Genomic DNA, 27,642 nt, shown 5'->3' on the forward strand with positions numbered 1-27,642 from the left:
ATTGCCCTCTGAGTCAGAGTCAAATATTAAACTGGAATGTACCGCTCCCACACAAACTCTCCTGACTACTCAATGACTGAGAAATAGGGAGTCTGGGAAGGAAGGTGAAGTAGGAGGCTGTCCACTTCTAATCAGCGGGACTACTGAGAGATACGGAGGGAGGGTATTGAGTTATGAGCCCTGTGACCACTGAGCAGAACAGAACTTTTCTGGTTCAATTATTAAAGCTTGAAAGGGAGGGGAAGCAAATTAATTTCTATTCAAGTGTAATAGCTGATGTTTTGACCAGCAGAGAAAGTCATCAGTGCATCATCACTTATAATATTTAGGGAAATAAGGCCATCGCACTTCAAATATGAAACCGCAGATTGTATTGAAGATACGGCAATATTACATTCAAAGCACATCACCTGGCAGTCACTGAACTAAAAAGGTAAGATAGGAATTCGCCTAATACCGCACAAATAAGTTACATTTACAAAAATATCACTGTAAAAATACCATGAGTCAGAGATCAGAGTCCAACATGTCATAAAAGAATGTGACAAGCTGAAGCCGATCACTGGCACCTAATTTAAACAAGTATCATCCTAATCCTATTTTATTCTGCACCACATTGAGTCGGATTCTGGTTCTCTGCACTTGCTTTCCAGTTTCCGTTTGGAGGCTATTTCTTTAGACCTACTTTGTGACACATAAATATCATGCTACAATTTAAATATTTGCTGATTATCACAGAAAAAGGTACAAAATATCTACCTAACAACATCTAATTTGAGATGTTTGAGAAAGAAGTTTTTACAGAAATTGAATACAACAGTTAATTGTAACACAGTCATACTCACATTTACATTTGAGAGCACATTATCATGTGCCCAGTGTTTTTAGGCATGATAGATCTATTGGTTGTCATTTACGGCACTGTTTCTATCTGATTACATTTGAAAAGAGAATGGAAAGCAAAATAACAAATCACTTATACAACCCTGTTTCCGCATAAGGCTACGCAAATAACCCTGTAGTGTTTAAATGTTAAAAAAAGATGTGATTATTATTTTTTTGGTTCATATTAAACCTGTCATGCATTATCAAAAACTAAGAATGCAGTTTTAAGTTACCACTTTACATGGAGAGTTTCTTCCTCTTTGCAGTCAGCCTTCTTAAAGTCACTGGGCAAGTTAAATTGTACTTCTATCCAGCTCAATATCCTGAGTTAGAGCTCAGGTCTCATACACATACACACTAACCTGAGAGCAAAATTGTACTCCAATCCATATACAGTATTGTATATGCTGCAGTCTCCCACACACTAATCATCAGTCGTGTTAAAAAAAATAGTTAAGCAATAAACTAACTTTGACTCTCGGCTGCTCACAAGGCCTGCCGAGAGTCGTTGAACGTACCTTCATTGATAAATTCCACTTAAATTTCCAATTATCATATGAAAACCATAATATACACATAAATATGTTTGATAGGTGTCTTTTTTTGTTGTCAGAAAGTGCCATGAAACGTGTTACATTACATGAATACAACAGAAGAAATTGAAGTTCTTTTTACATATTTTGGGCATTTACAGTGTTTGTATTTCCAGCATGTGATTCTCACCAAGAAAACGGTTGAAGACAGTTGGAATATATAACTAATATGCTGCAAAGTGTTGTTATGACAATGTATGGCTCTGTGATGATTTTAGCCTATGATAAAAGCTCAGAAGGGCTGCATCAAGGAGAGCGGTCCCACGGGCATGTTGATGGACGGACTCCATTAGCTGCATCTCGGAGGTGAAAGGTGAAACAGGAGTGGGAAGGGCGAGAGTTTATAAGGGTCAGGAGGTGAAGTAGGAGTTCTGCATTGAGTAGAGGCGGTCAATGGGGTTTCCCACTCGCCCTGCCAGCAGACTGCCGTCCCCCGTTGCCAAGAGGCAGTCTCCAAGGTGACCGAGGCTTCCATCGCTGTCCAGGTCATGGAACACCGTCTCCGAGTCTGTGGTAAAAAAAAAAAAGTGTGCGCAACTGAAGTGGAACGGTATTTAATTACCACCAGAAAACACAGAAAGTATGAAAATACTATCAAAACAACTCTTTCAAACATCCTCCCAATTGCTCATGCAACATGATGCGACACCTTTTAGTCCAAATATTACATTTTTGTCCCGCTATGGCACATACTCCAGGCGAACGATAAGAAAATAAAATATTGGGCAGTGCAACTGTTTTACTATAAGACTCCATTAAACTGATTTGTAAGAAGACTAACACACAATGTCACAATAGAAACAAAGATGGCTTAATGGCCCCTCGCCCACATCAGACATGTGAGGAATGAAATAAATAAGAAACATTTGCATTCTGAGTTCATTTTGTATTTGCAACAGCTGCTGTCTCACCATAAGAGTGGAGCTGCTCGTTGCTCAGCTGAGGCGGCGTGAGCCCGTGTCGAAATGGTTCTCCGCCGTAGATGTTGGGGTCCAGAGCAAGTAGCTGCTGCCGTGGCAGAGATGGATATCCCAGCATCCCATCCATGCCGTGGGTACTAGAGCCATCTGTGTAGAGATGAGAGTCCCTTTGGTTACACAACGTCATATGTTGCTCTTCTATCCTCCTCCATCGCGCGCTAGCCCTTTAAAGCTCTTACCCTCGCTGTCGTCGTTGCTCTGGCGCCCTCCTCGACTTGGTCCTCGTCTGGTCCCCCCCAGCTGCTCCTGTTCCTGCTGCTGCTGCTGCTGCTGCTGCTGTCTGCGAGCGATCTTCTTCATCTGAAGCGCAAAAACACTGTATCAATGTTCTCTTTGTGATGATGAGCGAGACGGAACACGTCCTCAGAACGAGTATGAAGTCTAACCTTGGCTCTCTGGTTTTGAAACCACACCTGCACAACGCGCACTGTCAGCCCGGTCTCAGCCGCCAGTGTCTCTCTCACCTGCAGAAGACATTTTTACTTGTATTTTTTTTTATTAATACTTTACAGAATCAAGCACAGGGATTCATTGATATGCAGACCAACTAAGAAAAAGCAATAGTCAGTCAGGGGAGTATTTTTGTGGCACACATTATTATTGATGAACCAAGCAGGTCCGCCCACCTTGCGACAAGGCTTAGCGGACACTTCAAAGGAGGCCTTGAAAGCGCGGCGCTGTTGTGTGGTCAAGATGGTGCGCGGCCGTTTTGAACGCTTGTGCTCCTTGCTTTCATCTCCGCCTTTCCCTCCACCAGATCCTCCCCCACCGTCCTCATCCTCACTTTTTACTGAGCAAGGTAAGCAAACAAGAAAACAGTCGGTTGAGCCCGCAGGATATGTTTTACATCTTGCTTACAAATTACAAATCGCTTCTGCTAACAGTTGTACATCACCTGAAAAGGAAGGGTGACATAGCAAACCCTATTTTAAAACAGAGGTAATGCCATTTCATATCTAGCATATTTAGCATATTTACAGCCCTTTGGCCTTTTATGATGTCATGTTGTACGCCATTGACTCAGTGGTCACTAAGTCAATAACAGAGGAACGTAAAAGAAAGATACTGAAAAGATGTACGTAGAACCGTGTAATCTACTATACCTGATTCAGTTGGTGTGGGACTAATAGCAGCCAACATTTCCCTCTCCTTCTCATAGTCCATACGGCAGAGCAGCTGGCCTTCTTTCAGTACAAACTCATCACCTCTTTGCAGCCGGCGTTCACACTCACAGCAGGTAAAGCAGCCCAGATGGTACACCTGGCCTAGCACGCGCATTATCAGCTCTGAGCGTCCAATCACCTGCAGGCATGCGCTGCACTTTCTTACAAACAGCCTGGAGGTGCACAGAAAGACATGTGGGCTTTTATGAACAATACACTGTGAAATATGGCTCATCGGAGTTAAGGTGTGCGGGCAAATAAAGGTGTGGTAATTAAAGATACTGCCACAGTCAAGGAGCTCCAACACAATTACATTGAAGATTAGCCTTGTCTCTTAATTAAAGGTCCTACGAGCATTACCCAATTCACAGAGCAACAAGGTGAACATCTGCTGAGAGGAATTACAGTAGTCGGCATATTTACATTGTATGTTATTTTCTCCCCCGTTACAGCAGGTGGCAGTAGTTAGCTTATGATAATAGCTGCCTCATGAGAGTCTTTCCTCCTCAAATCCTTAAATGTGAGATTCTGTTTGATGAGGTAAACTCCAGTCTGTCCATATCCAACCACCACCGTCACCTCATTTAAACTCTATAAAGTTTAACGCGTGGGCATTTCTCCCAGGTCCATTGCCGTTCTCCATGACCACTTTCCTCCCCTTTCCCCTCTGTTTCTTCTCCTGTGAGATGTTATAACCCTTCAATTTCTGTCCTGACACACCGTCTTTTCACATCCCCTTTCCCATTCACAGGCCCTTAGTCTCTGGTAAATTCCCTTCAAATCCCCGCTCTCGCATGCACTTAGTTTCCTCCCCCCTTCCTCCCCAGTTATTTCTGCCAGCATTCCCAGTTCTCCCTCACGCCCTCCCAGCCTGCCTCCCCAGTTCACTGAAACTAATAAAGACAGGATTAATTAGATTGTTGTTTAAACAGTGCGATGGCCAGACAGACGCTGTAAACTCATAACCAGGGATTGGGGATAGCATGGGGTTAATCTCTCTCCTCTCACTTATGCACACTAAAACACACTTGCACACACAAACATAGACACTCACCACCACACACACAAACACAAACACACACACACACACACACACACACACACGGGCACGCACAGAGATATTTGCACCCAACCACCCACTGAGTATCAGTATACCTATAGTCGGACTAACCCACGTTCACGCTGATGGTGCAACCCACTATTAGGGAATAGTACAGATATGCTTGATCACAGGAATATCTCTGTAACTGCAAGAGTTGACAGGTCGTCAGAGCCCGTGTGTAGGAAAGGAAAAGCTCCGCTGATAAAGAAAAAGCACAAACCTGGAGTGAAGGGAGGATGAGAGGGGAGTGAGCAGGGGGGAGGAAGAGACAGAGGCAGAAGTGTTGACGGTCCCTGGCTGAGTGATAGGAAGGTGTTGCTGCCCAGATCTGGAGCGTAAAGAAGGAGCCAGGTCTGCACATTAGAGCTCCTAATCTGTGATTCTGTCCCAAACGCAGCTGCTACGGCTAATCTCTCCCCAATCCATCTGCCGAACGCTCTCTAAATTCCCCAAATGACAGTGTCGCTAGTTTGAGATCATAACACAAACACAACTGTCCCCATAAACAGCCCTGCATGGCTCTTTTGTGACAGGACCATGTGTTTAACTGCAGCTGAGCTCTACCTAAAGGAGGTAGAGAGAGAGAATGTGAGAAGCAGTTCAGTAGTTGCATCTAAAAAAATTGCTTCTACTGCAAAATACCTGCAGGGACCTTATTAACCTTAATATTTGACAGCTAGTATGTTCTACAAAAGAGGGCTATCGCCATCGTGCTGTGTGGTACAGATCACAATGCTCCATCCAAACAGACACTTTAACACTTCCTTTCACTGAGAACAAAACACAACTGAACTGAATTGTCACAGGATTGCTTGACATGAGACTGATGATGTTGGTGGCTAAATCCCACACTCCCTAATCGGGGTGTACACAGCACGGGAGGAATTTACTCAACATGGCAAATGAAGGCTACTTGGGGCAACTGCCACAGAGGGGGGTCTGTAAGTAGATCAGTCTAATCCCTCTAATAGAAGTATCATTCACACTGGCCCGGACCAGGGTGCAGCTTCCAATGAATCACTCGCATCACGTGACGATTCAAAAGCCTCATGAAATAAGTAAATTTAGGTTCCATTCATACGAACTCTCGTTTTTGCTGTTTTGAGCAGAGTTATGTCAATGCGCATGTGTGTGTGAATGTTGTTTTTGCACATTCATTAAACCTTCTTTTCAAGGATTTTATTAAAATAAATGTATAAGTGTAATGACATATTCTCTGTTATCTCTTTTTTCTTTTAGCAAAAACAAACATGCATGTTTTTGATTCGATTTTGTGATTACAGGAGAATACACGCAAGGTGTAAACTACCCCAAAAATGGTTTAAGACAACTCCGTTTTATTATATTATGGAACTACAGTAAAAACAAAAAGTGTGAATATCATTAATATAGCAGTCATATTTTGCATAAGAATGAATAGAAAAAAGAATATTTGCATGACAATGATACTACAGTGAGTTTTTTTCTTGAATTTCAATATCCGCCACAAAAAAAGTGGAAATTAAAATTCGAATTTAAACAGCTGAGGTGTGGTTAAGACCAGCTGTGAACAAATCTATCAGAAAAGATATTTGGAAGAGGACTTTGCTTTGGATTTAGCAGGATTTCCTTTAATGAAGTGGTGTGTGTAATATTCATGATATGTACATAATTAAAAAGAGGAGAAGAATAAGTGCAAAAAGAAGTCTTTCTGCTTGTGAGCTTGTGACGTACAAAACCTCAAGAACTTTGGCTGCGGGCACCTTTATGTCTGGCGCCATGCATTTTTAAGGGGTTAGGAGGCACAACTAATTACAATCTCACAGATTATGAGATCAAGTAGAGGCGGAAAAAGGTGATGTGAGTAGATGGGGTTGTTATAATCAGGCCTTTCCTCCTTGCTTCATTGTAGATCCTAGACATGCAAACAGAATAACAGAATCCTCATCCTCTCCCTAAGCTGTGTCATGTGGCATTGTTTTGCCTGTGAGCTCTGACAAGCACAACATTGTGAGGACCACAACACAATCATTCCATAAATATGTATATGTCTTAGAGCGATTACAGTTGTTGTGCTTGCTGTCATAATAGATGAATATTTATATAGGTACAGGTCTGTGTAAACTAACCGCAGGTTTGGAGCAGTTGTAAGCAAGCCAGTCCAGAAGAACCTGGGAATATTAAGGCTTCTCCAAAGATCTACCATTATGACTCACTTGCAGCATATCGGTCCAAAAACAAAGTATTCATTTACCAGCTCGTGATTGTGACACAATATGCTCAGAATGACCAAGTGTGTCATGCAAATGGCTGCTTATGCATTCCCTTAAAAGTGAAAGTACACCCAAGGATTCATGCGAGGAATGCAAAAAGAACAAATTATATGCAACAATCTTACTTTTAAGTTGTATTATGTTTAGTATCCATTTCTTCAATGTGTGTAAGGGTGTGTGTGTGTGTGTGTGTTTGTGTTTGTGTGGATGTGTGTCTGTGGATGTGTGTGTGGGCACTTTTGGCGGATATTGCTCTGTGAAGCAAAATGGCTCAGAGCCAGGGTTCAGTAATCACATCATCTCCTTTTATTAAATCTCCCTGCACTGCTTCTGTGTTATTAAAATCTCCCAGCATTCCCCACGATACTCGCTACCCCTGCCACCACTCACTCACGCTCACTCACACAAATGCACACGTGTATATAAATATATATCTATATGCAGTACAGTCTCACACATACACACACACATTGGTATACATATGGTCACATGCACATAAACACAAGTATGAACAGTTTGTGTAAACACAGATAAGGTCCCTTGGTAAAAACATCAATAAAACACTGACAGATGCTGTCATGTCTGCACCACATCCCTCCTTCGATCAATAAAGTAACTAGTTCTACTTCTTGCTCTCCTTAAAATTTGTAAAAGCTATGTAATAGTCGACCATGATGTTCGGCAGAGTACAAAATTACACATTTAGAGCCAATCTGCAGAAACTCTCAGCCGATCTCACAGTCATACGGTTCACGTGTCATAACTCTGACTATAAACCATTCACACTGGTAATAAGAGGAGCTCTACACGAGAGCAGCACTGACGCCTGTAATATGCAAGACCTAATATAATGTACTTGTGTAAAGTAACAACTGAAAACCCGCATGACGTGCAAAGTCTGCATGATCTGTGCCTCTGGGTGTGTGCGCGAGCTACACCTGATGCTAAGAATGAACGCTATGTGCGAGGCTGTGGATGTGTGTGTGTGTGTGTGTGTGTGTGTGTGTGTGTGTGTGTGTGTGTGTGTGTGTGTGAGTGGGCGTGTGTGTACGTGTGTTAGTTTAGATAAAACAGTTAATCCCCAGGCCACCAGAACGCAATATCCTGTCTGCCCGTTTCTCATTTCCTGTCTGTCTCTGGCGGAGTGGGAAGCAGCGGGGAGGGGCTGGCGGGGGACAGCGGGACCCGTTGCCCCAGAAACAGGAGATACAGCCGCTCGATTTGAGAAAAGTCTGCGCCGATCTTCCTATCTCTCCCTCTCCGGTGCGACCCCCTATTCTCTGTCTCTCTCCCTCTCTGCTTTTATTATCTCAGATTTAATAAAGCCAAGGCGAGCAGCTTGTTCTGCCATGAAACATTTATTAGCTGTCTGTTATGAAATTGTTGTGGGGGAGGAAAGATGATGGGGTCTCATCTCACATTATGCAAAAAAACAGTAGCAATATCACCCCCACCTCACATACACGCACCCAGGCGAAAATCTGATGCCGAATCTCTTCTTAAAAAATCTGCGACGCCTTGCCTTTACCTTCTTCACTCCATCCTCCATCCTTCTCCACCATCAATATTTCTCCCCGATGTTCTTTCATTTCTACAATAAAATCTTCTTGTTCTGCAATAGCACACAACATCCCGAAATGAAACTCCCCCTCACTGTTTTCCTTGTTCTGGCACTGCACACATCATCAACTGTTGAGCTGCGGCTTTGGCCGGTGTAAGTGGGGGGGGGGGGGGGGGGGGGGGGGGTAAGTAGGGGGTGTTTGAACACATCAGAATCGCATGCATGTATCATGTGTAGCTTCTCAATGGGATTCATACTACATACAGTAGAGTTCTGTCAGCCAGTCAACCACAAACTTCCTTTTCCCCTGCAGCAAAAACTAATATTTTCTCACTTGCCTCAAATGGTTTCTAGCAGTGCAGATTGTTTCAGGTTCATTTGTTCAGTTTTTTAACCCATAACTTTAACCTAAACATGCAATGGCATTTTTAATTGTAATTGTGGACACCCAATAATTTAGTGGTTCTACTCCTACAACATGGCTACACTAAATGTATTGTTATTATAGGAAATGACTACAATAAGGGATGTATGTTTTTATTGTTTTCCCTTTGTTGAACTGACCTTTTATTACGATGAGACACTTTCCATATATTTGGAATTCATGTTTTGAAAGTAGCTCACTAACGAGGCATTGACTCTTTAACCAGAGTTAAGGTTGTAGCTGAATTGTCATTTCATAATTCTCTGTAACAGTATTCCCCTGCAGTCTCATGTCAGGCCTGTCATCGCAGGGCAGCCGCAGAACGCCGGGTAATTAGCAACGCGCCCAATCAGCCTCCTCGGCCCCTCCTCCCGTTCCTTTCCCGAGACACAAAGAGGCGCTGAGGGAGGGGAGGCGATTAAGAGAAAACAAGGGATAAACGGGGAGATAAACTGTTTGGTGTCATCGCTGCCATCAATCTCAACGAGAAGGAAATGAGGTTTGGAATAGAGAAATATTATTACCAAGCAGACAGTGATGAACGAGGTAGCGGATAGAGAGACAGGGAGCGGAGCGGGGATGGGGGTTTGGAGGAGAGAGAGCGGGACAAGAAGATGCTTTTTCTATCCTTAAGTCTGTGTTTGGAAGCCACGACTCAAATAAATGCACAGCAACTTGAGAGGATACTCTGTCAGGCCGTCAGCGGCAGACTCAACATGCAGCTTCTTGGTCGGCCTATATGGAGATCCCATAACTGTGGCGGCGGGGTCTCCCTCAGTCTGTCTGCAAAGTCGGGGATCATAGACCTAGATGTCGTCTCGGTGCCCTCCTCCCCACAGAGAGAGGTATTAAACCCAAGGGTTTGTGAATATCCACCCTGGTGACCTGTTTTTTCGCAGGGGCCCGAAGAGGCCTTTATGGGGCTTACAAGGGAGCTTGCAGGCCAGTTTACACCCTCCATTCTGTCTGGGCGCAGCGCTATTGACCAGGGAACACCGGCCTTCTACTGCTCTAGTTGGCAAGGAAGCATGATGTCGAGCCGATGTCTAAAAGACAACGACTGTGACGAGGTGTTTGCAAGGTACCACCGAGACGATCAGACGTCTAATCGGCGTTCATGGTCTTATTTTCAAGTGAAATCATCATTGACTTTGTGGTCAAAGTAGATATGATTATACTATATAGTCAATGGAATTATATACATTACGCCTAATGCTATGGCTCATTTAGGAAGAAAGATGCTACTCATAATAATCATATTTTTTTTCCTTTTCAACAATGATTTAGCCGCAAAATGATTCAAAAAGCCTCAACATCTGGTCCATGACAGGATGGTTCTTCAGGTTTCAAAACAAAAACAAATGCACTAGAAAAATCCACAAGATGCACTTGAGTTTATTGAGTCTTAATCCCCTCATTTCCATAACAGATTGAAGGCATACCTCCTGGTTTATCACGAGGATAGCAGCGGCAGAGTTAGCACTTATTCATCACAAGTGGTTTCAAGAACTGAACTGAACTTTAATTTAACTCACAGCTGAACCTTTATTATTTTATAGTTATATGTGCTTCAATATTTGGATCATCCTCAAAAAGTGTAATGCTATGTTGAAACCATGATGTTAAGCATTGGAGTCAATTTATTCAGAATAATTATGAAGTAGAGCAAAGTGTCCTTTGAACACACTAAACATGCAAACGTTGAATGAACTTTTGCCTCGAAGGCAGTTTAGTCCAGAGGAAATCAAGGTGGGGGATGGGTCACATTTCAAAATTAGATTTTTCTTCTCATCCGAATAGCTAGACGTTTACACACATTTATTTGTTCAACCTCACCTGAATCGAAAAATGCACCTGAATGCAAAAATATCTCCCTGCAAACACATTTCTAGCTGGTCTTCTGAAAAGAAGCAAATGCGAGCAAATGCACAGTGTGGGTTCTAAGTAGATGGAGAGTCGGGGAGAAGAGTTCTGCCTGTGTGCTGGGCGGGTGATGTAATCAAAGCAGAGGATAAATTAAAGAATATTTGGACAAGCTAGAGATACTAAGGGTGAGATGGAAAATAGCCCAGTCTGAGCAAGAAACGCCTGCAAGATGTCATGTTACCATGCATGTGCATGTTTAATCAACCCTTAAGAGTATATTTGACCACGCAGTGGACCTGCTTTTGCTTCTTTCAACCAGATCGTGCTAAAATGAAAACAAACCAAAAAAACTAGAGGGTTAAAATAACCATCAAATCATAAATTACCCTATTTTGTATGCACACTGAATTCTTGGACATTTATTAACTGTAACAATGCACACACCTGCTCTAGATGGGGGGTGCGGGTGCTGTTTAGAAGTGTAAGGCGCTGATGGACGGACTGCAGGGAAAACAAGGAGACATTGTTGCGGATCCGCTGAAGGTCACAGACTGTACTGTGTGCCAAGTCTGGCACCGACTCACACAACAGACTCACACAACGATCCGTATGCAATGTATGTGGGACTACATCAACAGCACGGCGAATGCATGCCAGACTATTCATCTGGATCTACAATTACAGTCATTACGCCAGACGAGCAAATACGCTTTTTCATTCCATCACTGAAAATTAAAAACGTTCATGAGCTATTTCCTCAACGTTTCACATTCATTTTTCCAGATGAACGTCACACAATGGGACTTTCATCAGCCGGTTCTCCCATTCCTCTCTGTCTCTATCACTCTCTCTGTCTTTCTCTCCTCCAGATGTCAGGTACAGTGGGAGAGTCTGTGCTGCTGGATGCCGTCTGACACTTTTCAAAACAACGATAACAAGTTTCATGGCTCGTCCTTCAGCTGTCTATACCCCCGGAGCTCCCACTGCAGGCACACACCCACTGACACGCCAAACGACAAAAACAAAAAGCGCACACACACATTATACTACTACATAGCGCATGAGAAAATGGCATAAATATGTGATTTGTCACATTAATCTAGATCATCCGTTCTAAGACAAAAAAGTGACCTGCAAAACATATGAATTTCTACTCATTTTAGTAGTTGGGAAATTGTGAATCACAAGTTTCTCTATGAATTACAAAATAGGATTAAACCTTTTTGAACACTGTCTGTCAACATAATTGACATCAATCTGTTACAGAACTTTCACTTTGATGAAACACTGTGTTTTACTAAACAATCCTCAGCAGAACCCTCACAAAGCCTACTTCATAATTCCCACCTCAAGTATAAAACTTATTAACTTGTTGTTAATGTTCATATAACAAAGGGCATTCTACAAGTGCAGAAACCCTTTAACTTGCTTCACGCCTTCATAATTACTTGTTTGGTGAGGAACAACTGTTCAGCTGGTAGAATGTACCACTGCATATAATGGATTTTGTCATTTTTCCTAATTTGGTTTAACGAACCCTAAGCGTCAATGTGCGTGCGTGCGTGTGTGCAGGTAGGTGTGTGTGTGTGTGTGTGGGTGTGTGTGTGTGTGTGTCTTACTTTTCGTAGTCGTGCTTGCAGTACAGCAGGCGGTCCCTGCAGTAACAGGTTCCGGTGAGCGCGCTCAAACACACGGCGCACTTGACGCAGGTCTCGTGCCAGGAGCGCTCGTTCACGCGCAGCAGGAAGCGGTCGGCGATGGGAGACTCGCAGGCCGCGCACATTTCTCCCCCTCCCCTATACTCCTGACCTGGAGGGGTCATTTCAGCGCGCGGATAGAGAGATAGAGGCAGGGTTGACTGTTAAGAAGACTGGGGTTATGATTTCAAGCCCCCCCCCCCCCATTTCCCCCCGGACTGCCTGTAAAACGCGTTAGAATCATGCCGTCACACTCGGTGGTTTTTGGATAGAAAGACACTGGCATTATTTGGCTAGGTTAGATATTATCTCCCCCACCCGTCATGTGACTAGTCTGCTGACTATATGAAAAGTTGGGGGAAAAAACAGCCACTTCGAAGCTACTCATATAATATAGTTTATATGAGTTTATATGAATATATAATGAGTTTTAATATGTCCGTAAAGCCTTCATTTAACGTATCACTAAGCCTACATGTCTTTATTGAATGGATTTATTATTATTTATTATTATTTGCATTTTTCATGGAGTTGCAAATTGTTCATATGAAATACAAACTTCATTACACTGTGTGTGTATATGTGTGTATTGAGAGGCGTATAAAAACACATTATAAATGTTGTTATTATTTCTCTATAATATGTCGTCAATATTAAGTTTGTCCATGTTCAGGTAATCAATAGGGATTTTTGTCAACACAATCCAACAGGGATTCACATACAGTGAGCTTGATAGGATATTTTCCTCGTAGTTCTCGTAACATTTGTTTTTGATAATAAATTCGATAATATTTGTTTATCCTGAAAATATGTGATGCGATTGTATTTCGTTTGGGCCTCGTGCATCCAATTGTCTTAAAACGTACCAAAGGGCGTTGAGGACGGAGGCTGCTGCTGACAGGGCTGCGGGCTTTCCTCTGTTTTCATCCCTTCTCTTCTTCCCTCAGTGTGATCGCTGCAGAAAATCAAAATCAAAACACATATTATATGATAAAAGCAATACATGCAGGATTTTTTAAGGCAACAAGCTACCACAATATAGATCCGAAATTAAGCTGCATGCCACACACACAATTTTGAAAAAAATTAAAAACGGGGCTTACATTCCTGCTGATTTAAAGAAATATACAAATACAGGAATTTAATGTGTGTCTTCTATAATGTTACCAAGCAGCAAATGTAGTCATCTGATTATGTAAATGTGAAAGTATGCCTTTAAATATAAATCCACAAGTCCTATTAAACTAAAATAAATACAAAATAAGATGTTTTAAAAAGCAAATAAAATTGGGAAAGTACCACAGAATAGTTGTCTACGTTCTTACGTATATCTATTTAAATATTATTTCCTTTTTATAAATCCCTGGATAATTTTGAACATATTTTTTTCTATCAAACGACGGTCCGCAATGTAATTCCTAGTCGTCGTTGTGTATTCTAATTTGTACATGGATCATGAATGTGATCAAATTGAGTATTGCAGCAGAGGTGTTTAAAGACGACCACGGATTTTTTGGAAGTGGACACTGAGAAAATCAAAGGTCTTTACTTTCCTTAGGCCTACTTTAATGTAGATTGTTTGCTGAGGCCCCATCTCACGCCGTTATATATTTTAGTGGACTTTATTTATTGCAAAATAATATATTCCTATTCAATTATGTTGATATTTTTTCTTATGATATTTGTTAATGTATACATATATATTATACGACTCTAAATTATCATTATACCATGACTTTTAGGAGGCGTGGACACCTGTAAAATCCACAAAATACAGAATAAGATATTGAGCATCGGGCTATTTTCCCATTGGCAGAGACTATTAAATAATGAACTAAAAGAAATTATGTAAATAAAGCTAATCTGATGTGATGCTTTTGCCTAATTGCATTTTTGATGCATTACTGACTTATTTGTGTAATGCATCGATAATTTCGTGTTGAGATTGACAGACTTGTCAATTGAAATGTAAAAAATGCAATGATCTTTTATGCATGTTATGTGGAGCTTTTATTAAAGGCAAGATAATTGCCACATGATATGAGGACCAGCGAGATCAATAAATCGGTCAATAAAATGGATGTCAAAGCGTCCCGTAAAGATTGTATTTTTTTTAGTTTGAAAAGCTGCTGAAAAAGCAGGACCACCCCCGTCCCGTGAAAAGAAAACAGCACAGTGTGCACTTGTTAAGAATCTCGGTTCAACAACTGGATAAAACGACGGATTAAACAGCTGTAAATGAATGAAACATTATCCACGATAAGCATCCGACAATCTCAGAGGCTGCATCGGCTCAAATCCAATACGATCGGTTCTCCTCTGTTTGTTTGGTTTACAAAACCAAAGGAACGATCATTTATCAGATAACAAGGTCACTGTGCGTTCGTTGTATTTTCTATTTTAACCAATAAGCCGTTAAAAAAAGATTTTGGATCCCCACCAACGTTGCTGCTGAAAAAAAAAACATACACACATCAATTCGAGCATCAACCTTTTTTTTGGAAACCAGGAGCCTTCGCCGACAACCTGTTCCTGAGTAACGGAGTCCTACCTTGAGGTGAAACACACTCCTCCTGAAATCTCGGTTGGCAACATTAAAAAAACCTGGAGAAACTTTGTGCCGGCGGATGGAGAGACGCGTTCACTGATCGTTCACCTGTATGTCACAGTCCGGCGCGCGTGTTAATATACGGGTACAAATCCAAATACCATGATGACCCAAAACTGTTGTCTATTGTCTCTGCCGTTCTCCCCGCCGGTCGTGCGTGCGCTCTGACTTGTTTTGTGCGTAAAAAGGCGCAGAGGGAGGAGATGGACAAGCAGGGAGGGCGGGAGGGAGGGAGGAGGGGGGAGGAGGGGAGGGAGGGGGAGAAGGTGCGGGAGATGATGAGGGAAGATGAACGATGAGCCCATTGACACCTCGGACAAGGATGATGTTTTGCATTTGTATTTCAAGGTTAGACGGAGACCTTTAAATGGCGCATTTGATGCCCAATGAGACGTTCATCTCTCCATGCGGGGAACGAAAATGCTTTATTTTGTGCATAAAACGCCCGATTCTGGTGAAGTATGATGAAAACGTAAAAAGACAATTGAAGACATCTAGACATCGGAACAGTTTGCTTTGCTTTCAGTGGCATTATACTCTAAACTGAAACAGGCCCGAGGATGAAAAAGCCCCGATGTAGAAAGTGGAAAAGTTACATCTCAAAACATGCAATTAGAAATAATGGCTTTATTGCCCTTCCTCTTTGTGTCTGGCATGTTGTCCACCCACAGTGGAAGAACACTGCCCCCATGTGTGAAGACAGAAAAGGTGCAGCAAACAAAGGTCACATATGTCTCCACCGTGACTCCAATGAAGGCATATCTTTCCCATCTATAACCCATAAAACATTCAGAAAACACAGGAAATATATCAATCTCATCAATCATATATCAATAAGATTATGTTAAGACTTTGTTTTTAACTGCATGTCATCATAGTTTGTTCAGGACAGAAGCTGAAACTTGATATGTGCTAGTTTGCGTCTCTTAACCACCTCAAACCACCTGCTTGTTGCATTCAAATATAAGAGAAATGTCTTTCTAGAACGAATGAATATGTGAGCCTCTCTCGTCTGGTCTGGATATTAGAAATGTAAAAGGTAATTGAACTTTCATCCGCTATTTTTTAAAACAGTTTCTGTGAATATACTTGTGCGTGTGAATATGAGTGAGTTTGAATATTAACAAATATAATGAATCTTGATAGTTGCTACGCACAATAAAGCAGACATACATCGTTTTGTGTGAACGCGTTCGAGTGACCCGGTCGCAGCTTTCCATCTTTCCTCAGACGAACAGCTGCTCGTCTTTCCCCGAGTGGCTGCGCCTCAGCTTCAGTCCAGACAGGATCTTCTGCGCCGGTGAGGTCACTTTGCGCTCAACGGGAATCGTCTTTGCGGCGCTCGGTCTGACACCGGACGCCACCGATGTCTCGGCCACGGCTGAGTCCAGTGCCAGCATGTACTGGACGACCTCTCGGGGACTCGGCGCGTCCACCGGGTTCCCCGTGGCAGCGGGGAGCCGGAGGGCCCGCGGGGGGTCCTCAAAGCGGGTCCGAGGCTCCGGGGAAGAGCTGCGGCTGCTGTCCGCACTGCCCGTACACGCTCCCGCTGGGGCTGCGGGCCGTCCGGCCGCACTGCCCGGGTTGGAGAGTCTGATTCCCGGGTTGTGATGCCGGTGATATTTCACAGGCTGTCTGGTGAAGCGGTAGTGCGGCTGGGTCCCCGAATCGGAGTCCGGTCCCCCGCTCGGCTCACCCCGAGGACCGCTCGATGCGCCTCTCACAGCCAGGACTGAGGCAGAGAAAGGAGAGCAAGCGTTTTCTTCATAAAAGTTATGCAAACATATTTATTGATTAAGATAAACTTAAGTTGGTTATCTAGAAATGCCTTCATGGGAAAAGTTCACCCTGCAATCCAAAATATTTTTTCTCCTCTTACCTGTAATAATAATAATAATAATAATTCACTTTATAAGGAAACTAGTTTAAAGAAGTCATCATTTCCAAGTTTGCTAATTAATTAGTAACAAATTCTACTATTGGGGTTTGATATACTAACGTTTCTGGTTGTGAATAGGAGCTTCGAAGCTGCTTGGTGTTATAAGAACAGAGAAGAAAGCACAGAAAGAGCAAAGCGAGAAGCGATAAAATCTCAGACTGAGCGCGGCCATCAAGATGACGTCAATGAAAAAAAGTAAAAATAACGTGAGGAAATATATAAAGTGAGATAAAGGATGCCACAACACACCCTTGAGTCACCGTGAACCCACTTTATCTGGTGCGTAGGTGGAAACTGAGTAACAAACCACCTGTCTGTGAGAAATAAAGTTAACAAGCTCTTCAGAAGGAGATCCAAACGCCTATAAACTACACAGGACATCACCATTAGGAATCCAATTCTATCATTGTCCTGTTCACGTGTGCTCGTCAGGCACAGCCGCTCTATGACCACGTCCCGCATACCTGCACTCTGATTGGCTCCAGGGCTGAGCTGGTCCACTGCCTCATTGGATGAAGACTTGTCAGATATATAACCTTCGCTTGACTCTCTCTTGATTGTTCGACTCTGTTGGAATGACACAGGGTGTTGACAGACCACGTCTTAACCTGAAATACTGCAACATCACAGTATGTGATAATGGTCCTTAGTGGGAAAGGCCATTCATTATCACTGGATCCATCAGCCTTTTTCATATTTTTTAAAGTATTTTTCCCCTTTTTAACCCCCCCAAAGGACATATAATTCTATCTTTGTGTCTCTAATCCATCTGCTAGAGCCACTGTACACAGCGGGGTAAACAATTTTCTATTTATAAGCAATAGGAGTGCTAGAGAGACCAAAGAGCAGGAGAAATGCATTGACAGCAGCAGCAGCAGCAGCAGCGTGTTAATCCCGACAGAATGAACATGAGGTTAAGATGCTAAGGCTCTTAAAACAACTAGCCAATTATTCAGGAAAGTAGCTTAGGCACAAACTCACTCCAACCTATGTGTTTGCCCATCAACTGCTTTTGATATAAAACTGCAGAAGCAGTATAATGTTACTATTTACAGAGTTCACATTTATGAGGCTGGTAAAAAATAGCGCACACTCAAATACAGCAGCGAACACGTCTGTGCTGTGTGCTGTTCCGTGTCTGCAGTACTCACGTCTAATGAGCGCGGCCGCTCTCTGGAGGAGGTTTCGTCTTCAGAGATGGCGTAAACTTCCCCATCAAGGGCACAGGAAGCTCTGGGAGGGGTGTCGGACAAAGGTTCAGCGGGGGCCGGGAGAGGAGGGGGACTGGGTTTCCGATGAAGGCCAAAAAGCTTGTCATGGTGCGTGATAAGGAACTCAACGACTACTGCCTGGTAACTTGTTTCCAGCAGGGCCAGCATTGACATGTCCGTAGACACGAGAGGGCGCAGTAGCGTCGGCCCAAACACAATACCCAAATTGCTCTGGGACATCTTGTTCTCGAGGTTCTCTGAAACTCTGTGCGAAGACAGAGAGCAGACGCATTCAAGCATCATGAAAATACTCAAACCATCTTGCGGGTAGATCTGTGGCGCTGCTGCATGCTCACCTCTGCAGGTGAGACATCATGTGCTGCAGAGTGCTGTAGCAATGTGGAGGGAGTCTCTGTAGTAGCTTCTGCAGGCCCACAATGATCTCCATCGTCTCGTTAGTGTCTGGCATTGGCTCACTTTCATTCGTGTGCTGAATGTTCTTTCCCACCGTTATGAAATCATTGTACAGGTCAAAGGTTAGTAAGGGCTCCGGGAGCTGGAAGAGAGCGAGGAATAGACACGTTAATCGCTGAGATTAGCGAGGAAAGCTACGACGCCAACAATCTTGTCATTGAGTCACGTTCACGCGGCGATGGCTCCCGTACCTCCTTGAAGAATTGCTTGAGGATGGAGGCGATGTCATGCGGGGAAATGTCAGAGAGATCCACCTGCTCCTTTTGAATCTCAAAGGCCTGGCAGAGCTTCTGGATGCGGGGCTTGGACCCACTGACACGATACACCCCCTCGGAGAAAGACAAGGGCAGAAAACTGCTATCGAACCGCAACTAACACTTGTCTTTTTTTCCAATACTGCGGGGCGTCTCGATGGCAATTGATACCTGGACCGACAGCGCTCGGCTCTCAATCTCCGATGTGCAGAGCAGCACCACAAAGGGCACACCGTCACCAGACAGCAGAGAGAGGTCCACTCTGAACACCGTCCCCTTCCTCTGCTCGCACTCTTGCTGACAAACCTCCATGCACTTCCTGTGCAAAGCCATCCCGCACTAAAAGGTGAGGGGGGGGAAGGAACGTCACAGAGGGCCGTGAGAACCTCGCTCAGCACCGCTCACGTTGAGCTGTTTTTCTTAAAACAGGGTGTGAATGTCTCCCGTTTCATACCTCCTCACATTCGACGCCATGGACAACAATATAGTTTTCACACTGCTTGCATTTGACCATCTTGCTCTTCATCTTCTTCAGTCGGTGTGTCAACGCGGCTTGGGAAAGAGTCCGTACTTTGACCGGCGGACAATCAATGTATTCTGTGGGTAGAGGTTGAAGGTAATAACGATAATAATTCCCACGGGATGGATAGCGGTTATAGAGTTTATAAAAAAGGCAAATAACAAACCCGATTCTGACGGCACGTCCCGTTCGTCCATGTCGTCCGACGACACCGTCAAAGTGGATGCTGTTTTCGGCAGCCTCCTATTAGTGTGAGCTTGATTCATGCATTGATCGTAGAGCAGAGACCCAGTGGAGAGGAAGGAAAATACGCATATCATTGAAATGTTTTCGTATGCAATGAAAGTTACAGAAACAAACGCAGGGTTGTGCTTACCAGGGCTGGACAGAGACTCCAAACTGCCTCCGAAACTCTCACTGTCACTGTGCCCTGTTCTTCCTGGAGATCAGCAAAACACAACAAAAAGCATTAGTTAAAGGGTATAATTGATCTAATTATAGTTTAATCAGGGGGATTCCTCACTGCCATCGCTGTTTCGTCTGGAAGGGTTATCGTCTGTCAACGGTACGGAGTCCTGCAGAGAGCTGAGAGCGTAGCTGGTTTTTCGCTTGTTCCTTAAAAAGAAAAAGGGTTGCGGCAATAATTTGAATGAATAAAGAGTACACCCGGAAGATTTGAAGCATTCCTTCCTGCTTTTCCACAATTTGAATTGTAAAGACTTACTTTAGGATTGTATTAAACCGCTAAACACAGCCAAAGTAACAGCAGGCACAGTCATGGGTGAGATGGGCATACCCTTTGGACGGACGAACGTACTCCTGGAAGGTGAAGACTTGGAGCGGTTGCTCAGGGCGACGCTTGCTGAGGACGAAGAGCATGTATTGCTCGCCGGGCTCCATGGACCTGCAAGTCGACTCCAGGTTGTGATAGCCGAGGGGGACAGACTCCGTCTGCTGCCGCTGGAAGTAAAACATGTTGACTGTGGCCTGATAGAGAGGGGAGACATGTTAGATTAATCAAACAAATAGTTGCATGAGTGTAATAAATAACATCAGAGATCTCCTTTAGAATCTTCACCACTGCTGATTTTAACACAGTGAAACATGACTGATGAGTAGAAAATCTACAACAGTTGTTTGCTTTGTTTTATTCCATTCTAGAGGCAAATATACACTATATAACTTGAAGCCAAAGGAAGAATCCTTTGAGGAGCCTCGATGCATGTCTAGTATGTGTGTGTCAACTCTGCTCTTGCAAGCATTTAATAAATGTCCCGTTTCACACTGGTGTTGAGTAAACGTTTTGTGACCAAACACTTTGTGACCAAAATAAATGCAAGACATTACCGCTACATGTTTGTACCACGGCCACAATTAACTATTTACATGTAGCAAATGCTGCAGTCAGTACATGCAATAAAGAAACAAGTTGACAGCAACACAAATGTATAGTTTTCACAATTTTTATACCAACCTCCTTGAGCACAGTGTCTCCCTGACAGATGAGCTTACGAATGTGGGCAATAATTTTCTCTTTGACCTTTACTAAATCATCCTGGTGGGTTTTCACGTCAGTAACACACTGTTTGTACAGAAACTGTGCCTCCGCCACCTGCAGGGGACAGAGAGAAGACCTGATAGTTTATAAATGTCCACAATTTTTTCATCATATTTCTTCATTTGTATTGCTAAACGTTAATAACAATAAACAAGCTGAATTACAATATCCATTTAAAAATATATATTCTCTTTCTGTGGTAAAATGTACTCAAACTGTATACGTGTAATAGTGATGTAGAGCATTAAAGAGACGTTCACCTTAGACTGGGCGTCATCCTTGGACTTCCGCCTCTTATCCAGTGTTTTCATTCCGGTTGTGTCATCTACAGCTTTAGCAGAGACAGCTTTGGCCTTTTCCAGCTCGTCACAGCGCTGGTAGTACTGGTGACGAGCCTTTTTCAACGACGTGACTGCGTCGTTCTGAAAACCCGCGAGGGGGGTGGACACACGGAGGGGAAGAAAATGTTGGTTTTATTGGTGTGAGCCATGTGCAGTTAATATCTTTCAAGTGGAAATCAACAAGCTCATAATTGACTTGATTTATTTTCTCGCAGAGGGAAATATGTTTGCTTCAGATGCTCGTTCAGGCATCCAGGCCGTTGGATTTTTTTTTAATTGGATAAATTAGTTTTGACGGTGTAATAAACTTACCATCTTCCTTTGCTCTCTTGCCCACTGCTCCTTAAATTCTCTGCGCCACTTGTCAATCTCATTCTTCTTGGCAGCCAAGGCCTTTGGGACAGAGATTTTGAATTAAAAACACAAAGTCACGGCTACATAAACCTCCTCAAAAGGACAGAGAATTTGCTATGACTCAAACTTTTGTGGATGTGTCTGGACTTCCATACTTGATGACAGCGGTTCTGTAGCAGCTCTGATGTCTTTTTAGCCGACAAACTGTTCTTGATGTCTTGCTCCAGCGCCATAGTGTAGATGCACTGCAGGGGCATCATCTCCTAGAAAGGCAAGAACCATTTCAGACAGCTTTCTCATAGCAGCATTAACCCGTTCTGGTCAAGCTGATAACACAAAAACAAAACTGTACCTGCTGCCCCACATTGGCTTTGGCTCCTTCTGCTGCCTTGACTACATTCTTTGCAAATTCTTGTTCTGTCAACAAACAAAAGAAAGATTTTTTATAAGCTTACACTACTCACAAGACAGAGCGCATCAGTGGACACTGAATACCAATAGACGTCCATGCTGAGCATCTCAGTGTGCTCAGGCTGATACGAGGATAATCGGTGTCTACGGACTCCAAATGCACCCCGTTCCCTTTATTACCCTGCCCTGCTAATCTGCCCTCTAATCCTTTCTCTCTCTCTGTGTGTACAGTGTGTAGTTCAACGAGGTCACTGCCCCATCCGTAGATGCCCTCACAGCGTGAACTAATACAAACAGACCATGTTATTGCAGGTTAAAACAAGGTGTTTTACCAGACAAATCAAGGCTTTCAAAAGCAATAAGTATTGGTTCTTTATTAATGGATGGTAAAAAGAAAGGCTGTTCCTTGCCGCGCCCTGCTGACTGCTGTCTTAAGGTCTATATATATCTGACCTTTCTTGGAATATCTGAATGTCTTGAGGCATTACTACTGATGCTAATTAAAGTTAAAAATACAAGACAATAAGCTCTTCTTCTTACGCTTTCAGGTACTTGCAAATCAAAACAAATAGACAGAGATGCCTCGATAGGTACAGCAGGTATTTGTTAAGACAATAATTTGCACGTCACGCTGCCGTTTCCTTTCTTCAGCAGCATGTGCACTTACCCAAGCTGATTCTCTTTTCCAACCACCCCAGGAGGTCTTTAGCGTAGCGGCACCACATCTTGGTGTACTGCAGTGCCGTCTCCACTCCATCATCACACCGACAAAGGGCCAGGTCTGCTTCCTGGGCTGAGAGGGAGTACATCAGCATCACTTCAGGCTCGGCGCACTTGGAGCTGGACCCAGGAATCCCACAGCGTCCATTGGGTCACACACTGCAGCGAGTCCAGCCTCGGGCCTCAAACAAATCCCAGTCCATGGAAGTGAAACTCTCTCCCAGACTATCGCATGCAAAAAGACAACTATCTAAAACGTATACACAAACCCAAAACAGGAAACCATGACCGTATATGGCCGGAGACAGCGGCACCCTCACTGTGCAGGTCCTGTGGTTTCCAGTAGGTTTCGGCACGTTAAGCGTGACACATGGGAAGTGACCTGAGAGTGGAAGGTTACTATAAACCCCACCGCTCTGCTCTCTTCCTCTCTCTGCCTGGCCCCTCCTGCTCACACCTGGCCCCACAAAGCCGAGCAACGAGAGCAGCGTCACCGACACCCCTCAGCACCAGTCGGCGGCCGTCGTGTCACAGCTCTACTGTGGTCAGGCAGGGCGTCTATAAGTGACAACCACTGTGGTTCTTCTTCCGAGACGCGGACGCATCTATGCATGGCAATCACATGGTCTCTTGCCCCACACAACTTTTCCTCTTTCGCTCCCGTGATCCACTTTACAACATTTTGCAAGACAATGTCAAACTCCTTTGAAACACATCTTCATTTTCCCTTGTTGCCAAAGGTCAGGGCAACAGAAGCAGCTCAGGAACTTCTTCTCACCCACGACATTGCGATTCGAAGTATTCAGCCTTGTTTTAAAGTGCGAAAACACGCAATGCCAGGCATGCGAGGAGGACTGCGACTACTTCTCCCTCAAGTTCCCCACTCAGACATGCATATTTAATTCTGGTCTTCCCTTTTGCACGGATGGCAAATCCAGTTCGAGAGGAATACAAATCCAAGCGGTGATCTTCCCCCCCCTATCTTCAAGCAAAATCCACAAGAAAGAACGGGCAATTCCAGATGGTGTAATGGTGGATATGCGGGCAGAACGTTTGTCAAGGTTGACCTCTCTTAGCCTTTCCTCCCTGTGTTTTGTTTAAGGAGAAGCTCTGAGAACCTCCAGAAATCGGCCCCCGGGCAGATTCTGTGCTGCTCCTCGGCCATAGCCTCCTGCGTGTGGATTGGGGATTATCCTTGCCAGGTCCAGATTTTCCTACTGACTACTGACACGCTTTAGAGGAGCATCCAGTGACGTTTACCTCCTGGTGTGTGACCGAGCACAACCAATGGAAACACATGCGACCAGAAAAAAAAAAGAAAAAAAAGATTGATAGCAGGAATTAGCGGGATGCAGCATGAATCACTGCGTTCATCGGGGTCAGACAGGTTTGGACTTGAAGTGAAAGGGAACATTTGCAGCGGAAAAAATGAGAATATTTTTATTTTTGAACAACATATGTCTCTGCCAATCCTAATCTCTGTGGCATGTACTTTGCGCCTTTGGGCAGTAACATTCTGGTCTCTGTTTCAACTGCAGTAGCCCGCTCAGCATAGACACCTCATTCTTTGGGGAGACCTCTCTGTCTTCTGCTTGGTTTAAAGTGCAAACTGAGAGCAGATGTCTCCTGCTTTAATCCCGTCCCTTTATCCTAATCTTGTTACAGCCGGGAAATTACAACACCGTGCTCATTTTTTGAAAACAATAAACAATCTGAACTGACATCACAACTGACATCATCACCAATAATCTGCTGTTGAGATAAACTTGTAACTAAACCAGTGACTATAACCACAACAACAACAACTCTCTAATTCACGGACGGATTGTAACATTCAGCGTAGTAACGTCTGTAAGAACTGCAAACTTTTTTCATTCCTTCTCACTGTCACACAAATCCTACCTGGTTGGTTTCCATCTGCGTCATTGGCCTCACCACTGATCTGTTGAGATAAACAATTTTAAAAAGCCTCTTTGTGGTCACGTAAAAGAGAACTGGTGTGATCAGCAAAGTCAACAAGACAAACAATACAAGCAGCAAACATAAGTATTTATTGCTTTCATTTTAAAATATTGATTCCTTACAGACACATCCAGCTGCTCTGTGAGATCTCCGCTTCCTGTACAGATGGACTCTGTGATAGACGGCGAGTCAAAGTCGGCCAGTAGAGACTCCCCTGTACTGAATGTAAAGATGAGGTTTTGCTTGTGTTTTATAAGAAAGACCTAAAAAACGCTCAGGGTTCGTTAAGGCACATACAACATGCAAACACTTAAGGGGCAAGCAATGGCCTTATGTACATTTTAAGGTACATTTATCGACACCCTTTCGCCAATTTATTTTACATTTACATTCTTCATTCAGCTGACCCTTTTATCCAAAGACACAACAAGAATCGAGTAAGTACAATTTCTTCAAGGAAGCCAAACTAAAAGTGCTATAAGTAAGTGCTGTCGGAAGTGCTAATAAAATGTTATTTTACTGCACTTCTACTTTGGAAGTCAATGATACTTCACAGCAATGACGATGAGCTCTGGTCGGATGTGTTATAAAAGGTTGCAGTGGTTGTCACAAAAATATATTTAGATAAACATGACATACGGTGCCGAAGCAGAAGATAATAATGGTTGCTTGTAATTGACAAATGGATCAGTTTCATCCTGTATGGTTTCCTATGACCAGCCAAGCTCACAGCATCTTCGAATGACGCCTCATTTTGCGCCTTAGTTTTATGATCAAAGCGAGCAAGCTGAAGGCAAAAAACCTGATAGCAAAATGTCCATTTGGAAATGAATAACACTTACGAAGAAATGAAAGATAAATCGAGATTATCAAAGTCTCTGAAGATCTCGCTGTATCGCTTGGTTTCAGATTTGTGATGCACCTTCTTCAAATCTGGAATGACAAATCGGATAGATTTAGATCAATAAAGAAACAACACGGTTCAGTGTGAGAAATTTAAGATCAAACAGCCTTAAAAGATCATTATGAACAAATAAAAGTTTTGCATTTGACTGCAGATCCCCCTATGATGTTTTATTTTCTTTACAATGCAACAAAACAAAGATATACAGCAGGTATGTTGTAATGAGCAATGAGACACTTGACTCTGACCTCCTTTCTGCTGGTTCCTTGAAATGTTACTGATGTGGTTATTGAGGTACACATTGTTGTCCTCTGCACTACTTCACGGCTGCTCAATAAAAGTCATCGGCTAAACGTTCAATAATATACTGTGACAGACAGACATGCATTCGGATTGTGAAAAAAAGGAAGATATTAAGTTAGAAAATGATAGTTCCTCTCCTGAAGTTATATCGAGCATTTCCTCTGCATTTCCGAGAAAGAAAATGTTCTTGAATTGAATATGAACTAAAATATGCAGAGGAACGACGTAGTACGTTTTGTACTTGTACTATTTAACTGATGTTTCATCTTTCAAACTAAAAAGTTCAAACCGGTGATTTACAACAAAAGAAACCAATGAGAAAAAGGCGTCTTGCTCGGTCAGACGTCTCCATTTTAACAACCACATCCTGCTTGCAATTTCTGTATCGTGCTAGGTAATGTGGTAGAACGTGCCTTGTTTCAGTGATAGAGTGAAAAAAACACAGATTCAAATTCTTCTTATCAGAGAAAAACTCGTATTGTATCGTATGAAATACTTCAATGTATTTTAAATTTATTAATTCAATCTAACTTCAACCAAAATTAAAGTTCCATTCTAAAAAGTTCCTGATTTTTGTAGGCACGTCTCCACAGTCTCGCTGTTCTCCAGTGAGTATTCCATTATTTTTATTGCAAAGATTAAAGACTGCCGTATCTTGTTGAAAACAAATACAGAAGTCACACAGAAGAAATGAGTCAAGAGAGCACCTGCACCGCTTTGACAAGGAGGATGCTACACAATTAACAAAGGCACATCCAGGAACATTGTGCATACACCAACACACAACACCCGGGTCCTAACGGCACAACAGCCATGTCAGCTAAATTTCAAGTCAACGCGGAGCAAGAGAATATTTTATAAACGTATTCCTTAGAACATCTAGCTTGATGGGTAACACATCCTATACAATGAAGCGAGAGCCCTCACTTCCGCTGAAACAAGAAGAACGAGATCGCATTCTTGGTATTTACCTGTGTCTTGAGAGAAATCCTTGTTCGGCACCTGATCTTCTTCCATTTCTACAGAGTAACACACGGGAGCTGGACCCTACCAACACGACTCACACATCATATGCACTTAAGGTCACACTCAAATGCACAATGTGGAAGAGTTCGGTTGAAGGGGGGAGGGGAGGGGAGAGGAGGCGGAAATATCTGCAGTGCAATGTCTACACACACACACACACACACACACACAGCTCTGCGCTTGTCGCCGTTTCAAACGGTCTTCCTCTGGCAGAGTGGAGGTTGGCCAACCTTTTTCACCACCATGGGAAGAGGAAGTGTATCTTTCTGTCACTTCTAGGCCCCACCTACGCTATCACTGCACACATAATGACAACGGGCGCTTTGGAAAGAGAAAATACGGCCTCAGTGGAGGTTAGAGAGCAGACGGGTTGCATGTCACGTATGAATTGACGAGTTACGGATACGTGACATTCGGTGCAGACATTCCACCTTCACATAAGTTATCAGCTCATTCCTAATCTGTACTTTGGAATACATAATAAAATCAACTTCTCTTCACTTAAAGAGAAGGGCTCGCACTTTACAACTGAAT

The 27,642-nt window shown here is 43.2% G+C and overlaps 2 protein-coding genes across 2 annotated transcripts; both read right to left on the minus strand.

The window, feature by feature from the left end:
- Positions 1–354: 354 nt before the first annotated feature.
- lmx1al (LIM homeobox transcription factor 1, alpha-like) lies at positions 355–15,467 on the minus strand. The gene is made up of 9 exons (XM_040189865.2): positions 15,075–15,467; positions 13,390–13,478; positions 12,446–12,635; positions 3,562–3,794; positions 3,085–3,248; positions 2,845–2,922; positions 2,638–2,758; positions 2,390–2,545; positions 355–1,986 (listed from the first exon to the last, which is right to left on the minus strand). Exons 1-9 carry the CDS (start codon positions 15,116–15,118, stop codon positions 1,829–1,831), a joined length of 1,233 nt encoding a protein of 410 aa, XP_040045799.1. The 5' UTR covers positions 15,119–15,467; the 3' UTR covers positions 355–1,828.
- Positions 15,468–15,540: 73 nt separating this feature from the next.
- On the minus strand, positions 15,541–27,321 carry gmip (GEM interacting protein). The gene is made up of 21 exons (XM_040189846.2): positions 27,054–27,321; positions 25,718–25,808; positions 24,998–25,094; positions 24,816–24,855; positions 22,861–22,986; positions 22,135–22,199; positions 21,938–22,045; positions 21,741–21,821; positions 21,348–21,509; positions 21,004–21,141; positions 20,326–20,516; positions 20,053–20,144; positions 19,906–19,968; positions 19,696–19,785; positions 19,464–19,606; positions 19,181–19,348; positions 18,947–19,084; positions 18,638–18,837; positions 18,222–18,546; positions 17,535–17,637; positions 15,541–16,863 (listed from the first exon to the last, which is right to left on the minus strand). The coding sequence occupies exons 1-21, from the start codon at positions 27,097–27,099 to the stop codon at positions 16,358–16,360; spliced, it is 2,973 nt and encodes a 990-aa protein (XP_040045780.2). The 5' UTR covers positions 27,100–27,321; the 3' UTR covers positions 15,541–16,357.
- Between the last annotated feature and the right edge of the window lie 321 nt (positions 27,322–27,642).

The sequence above is a fragment of the Gasterosteus aculeatus genome, chromosome 11, assembly GCF_964276395.1.
Source record: "Gasterosteus aculeatus chromosome 11, fGasAcu3.hap1.1, whole genome shotgun sequence".
NCBI lineage: Eukaryota > Metazoa > Chordata > Actinopteri > Perciformes > Gasterosteidae > Gasterosteus > Gasterosteus aculeatus.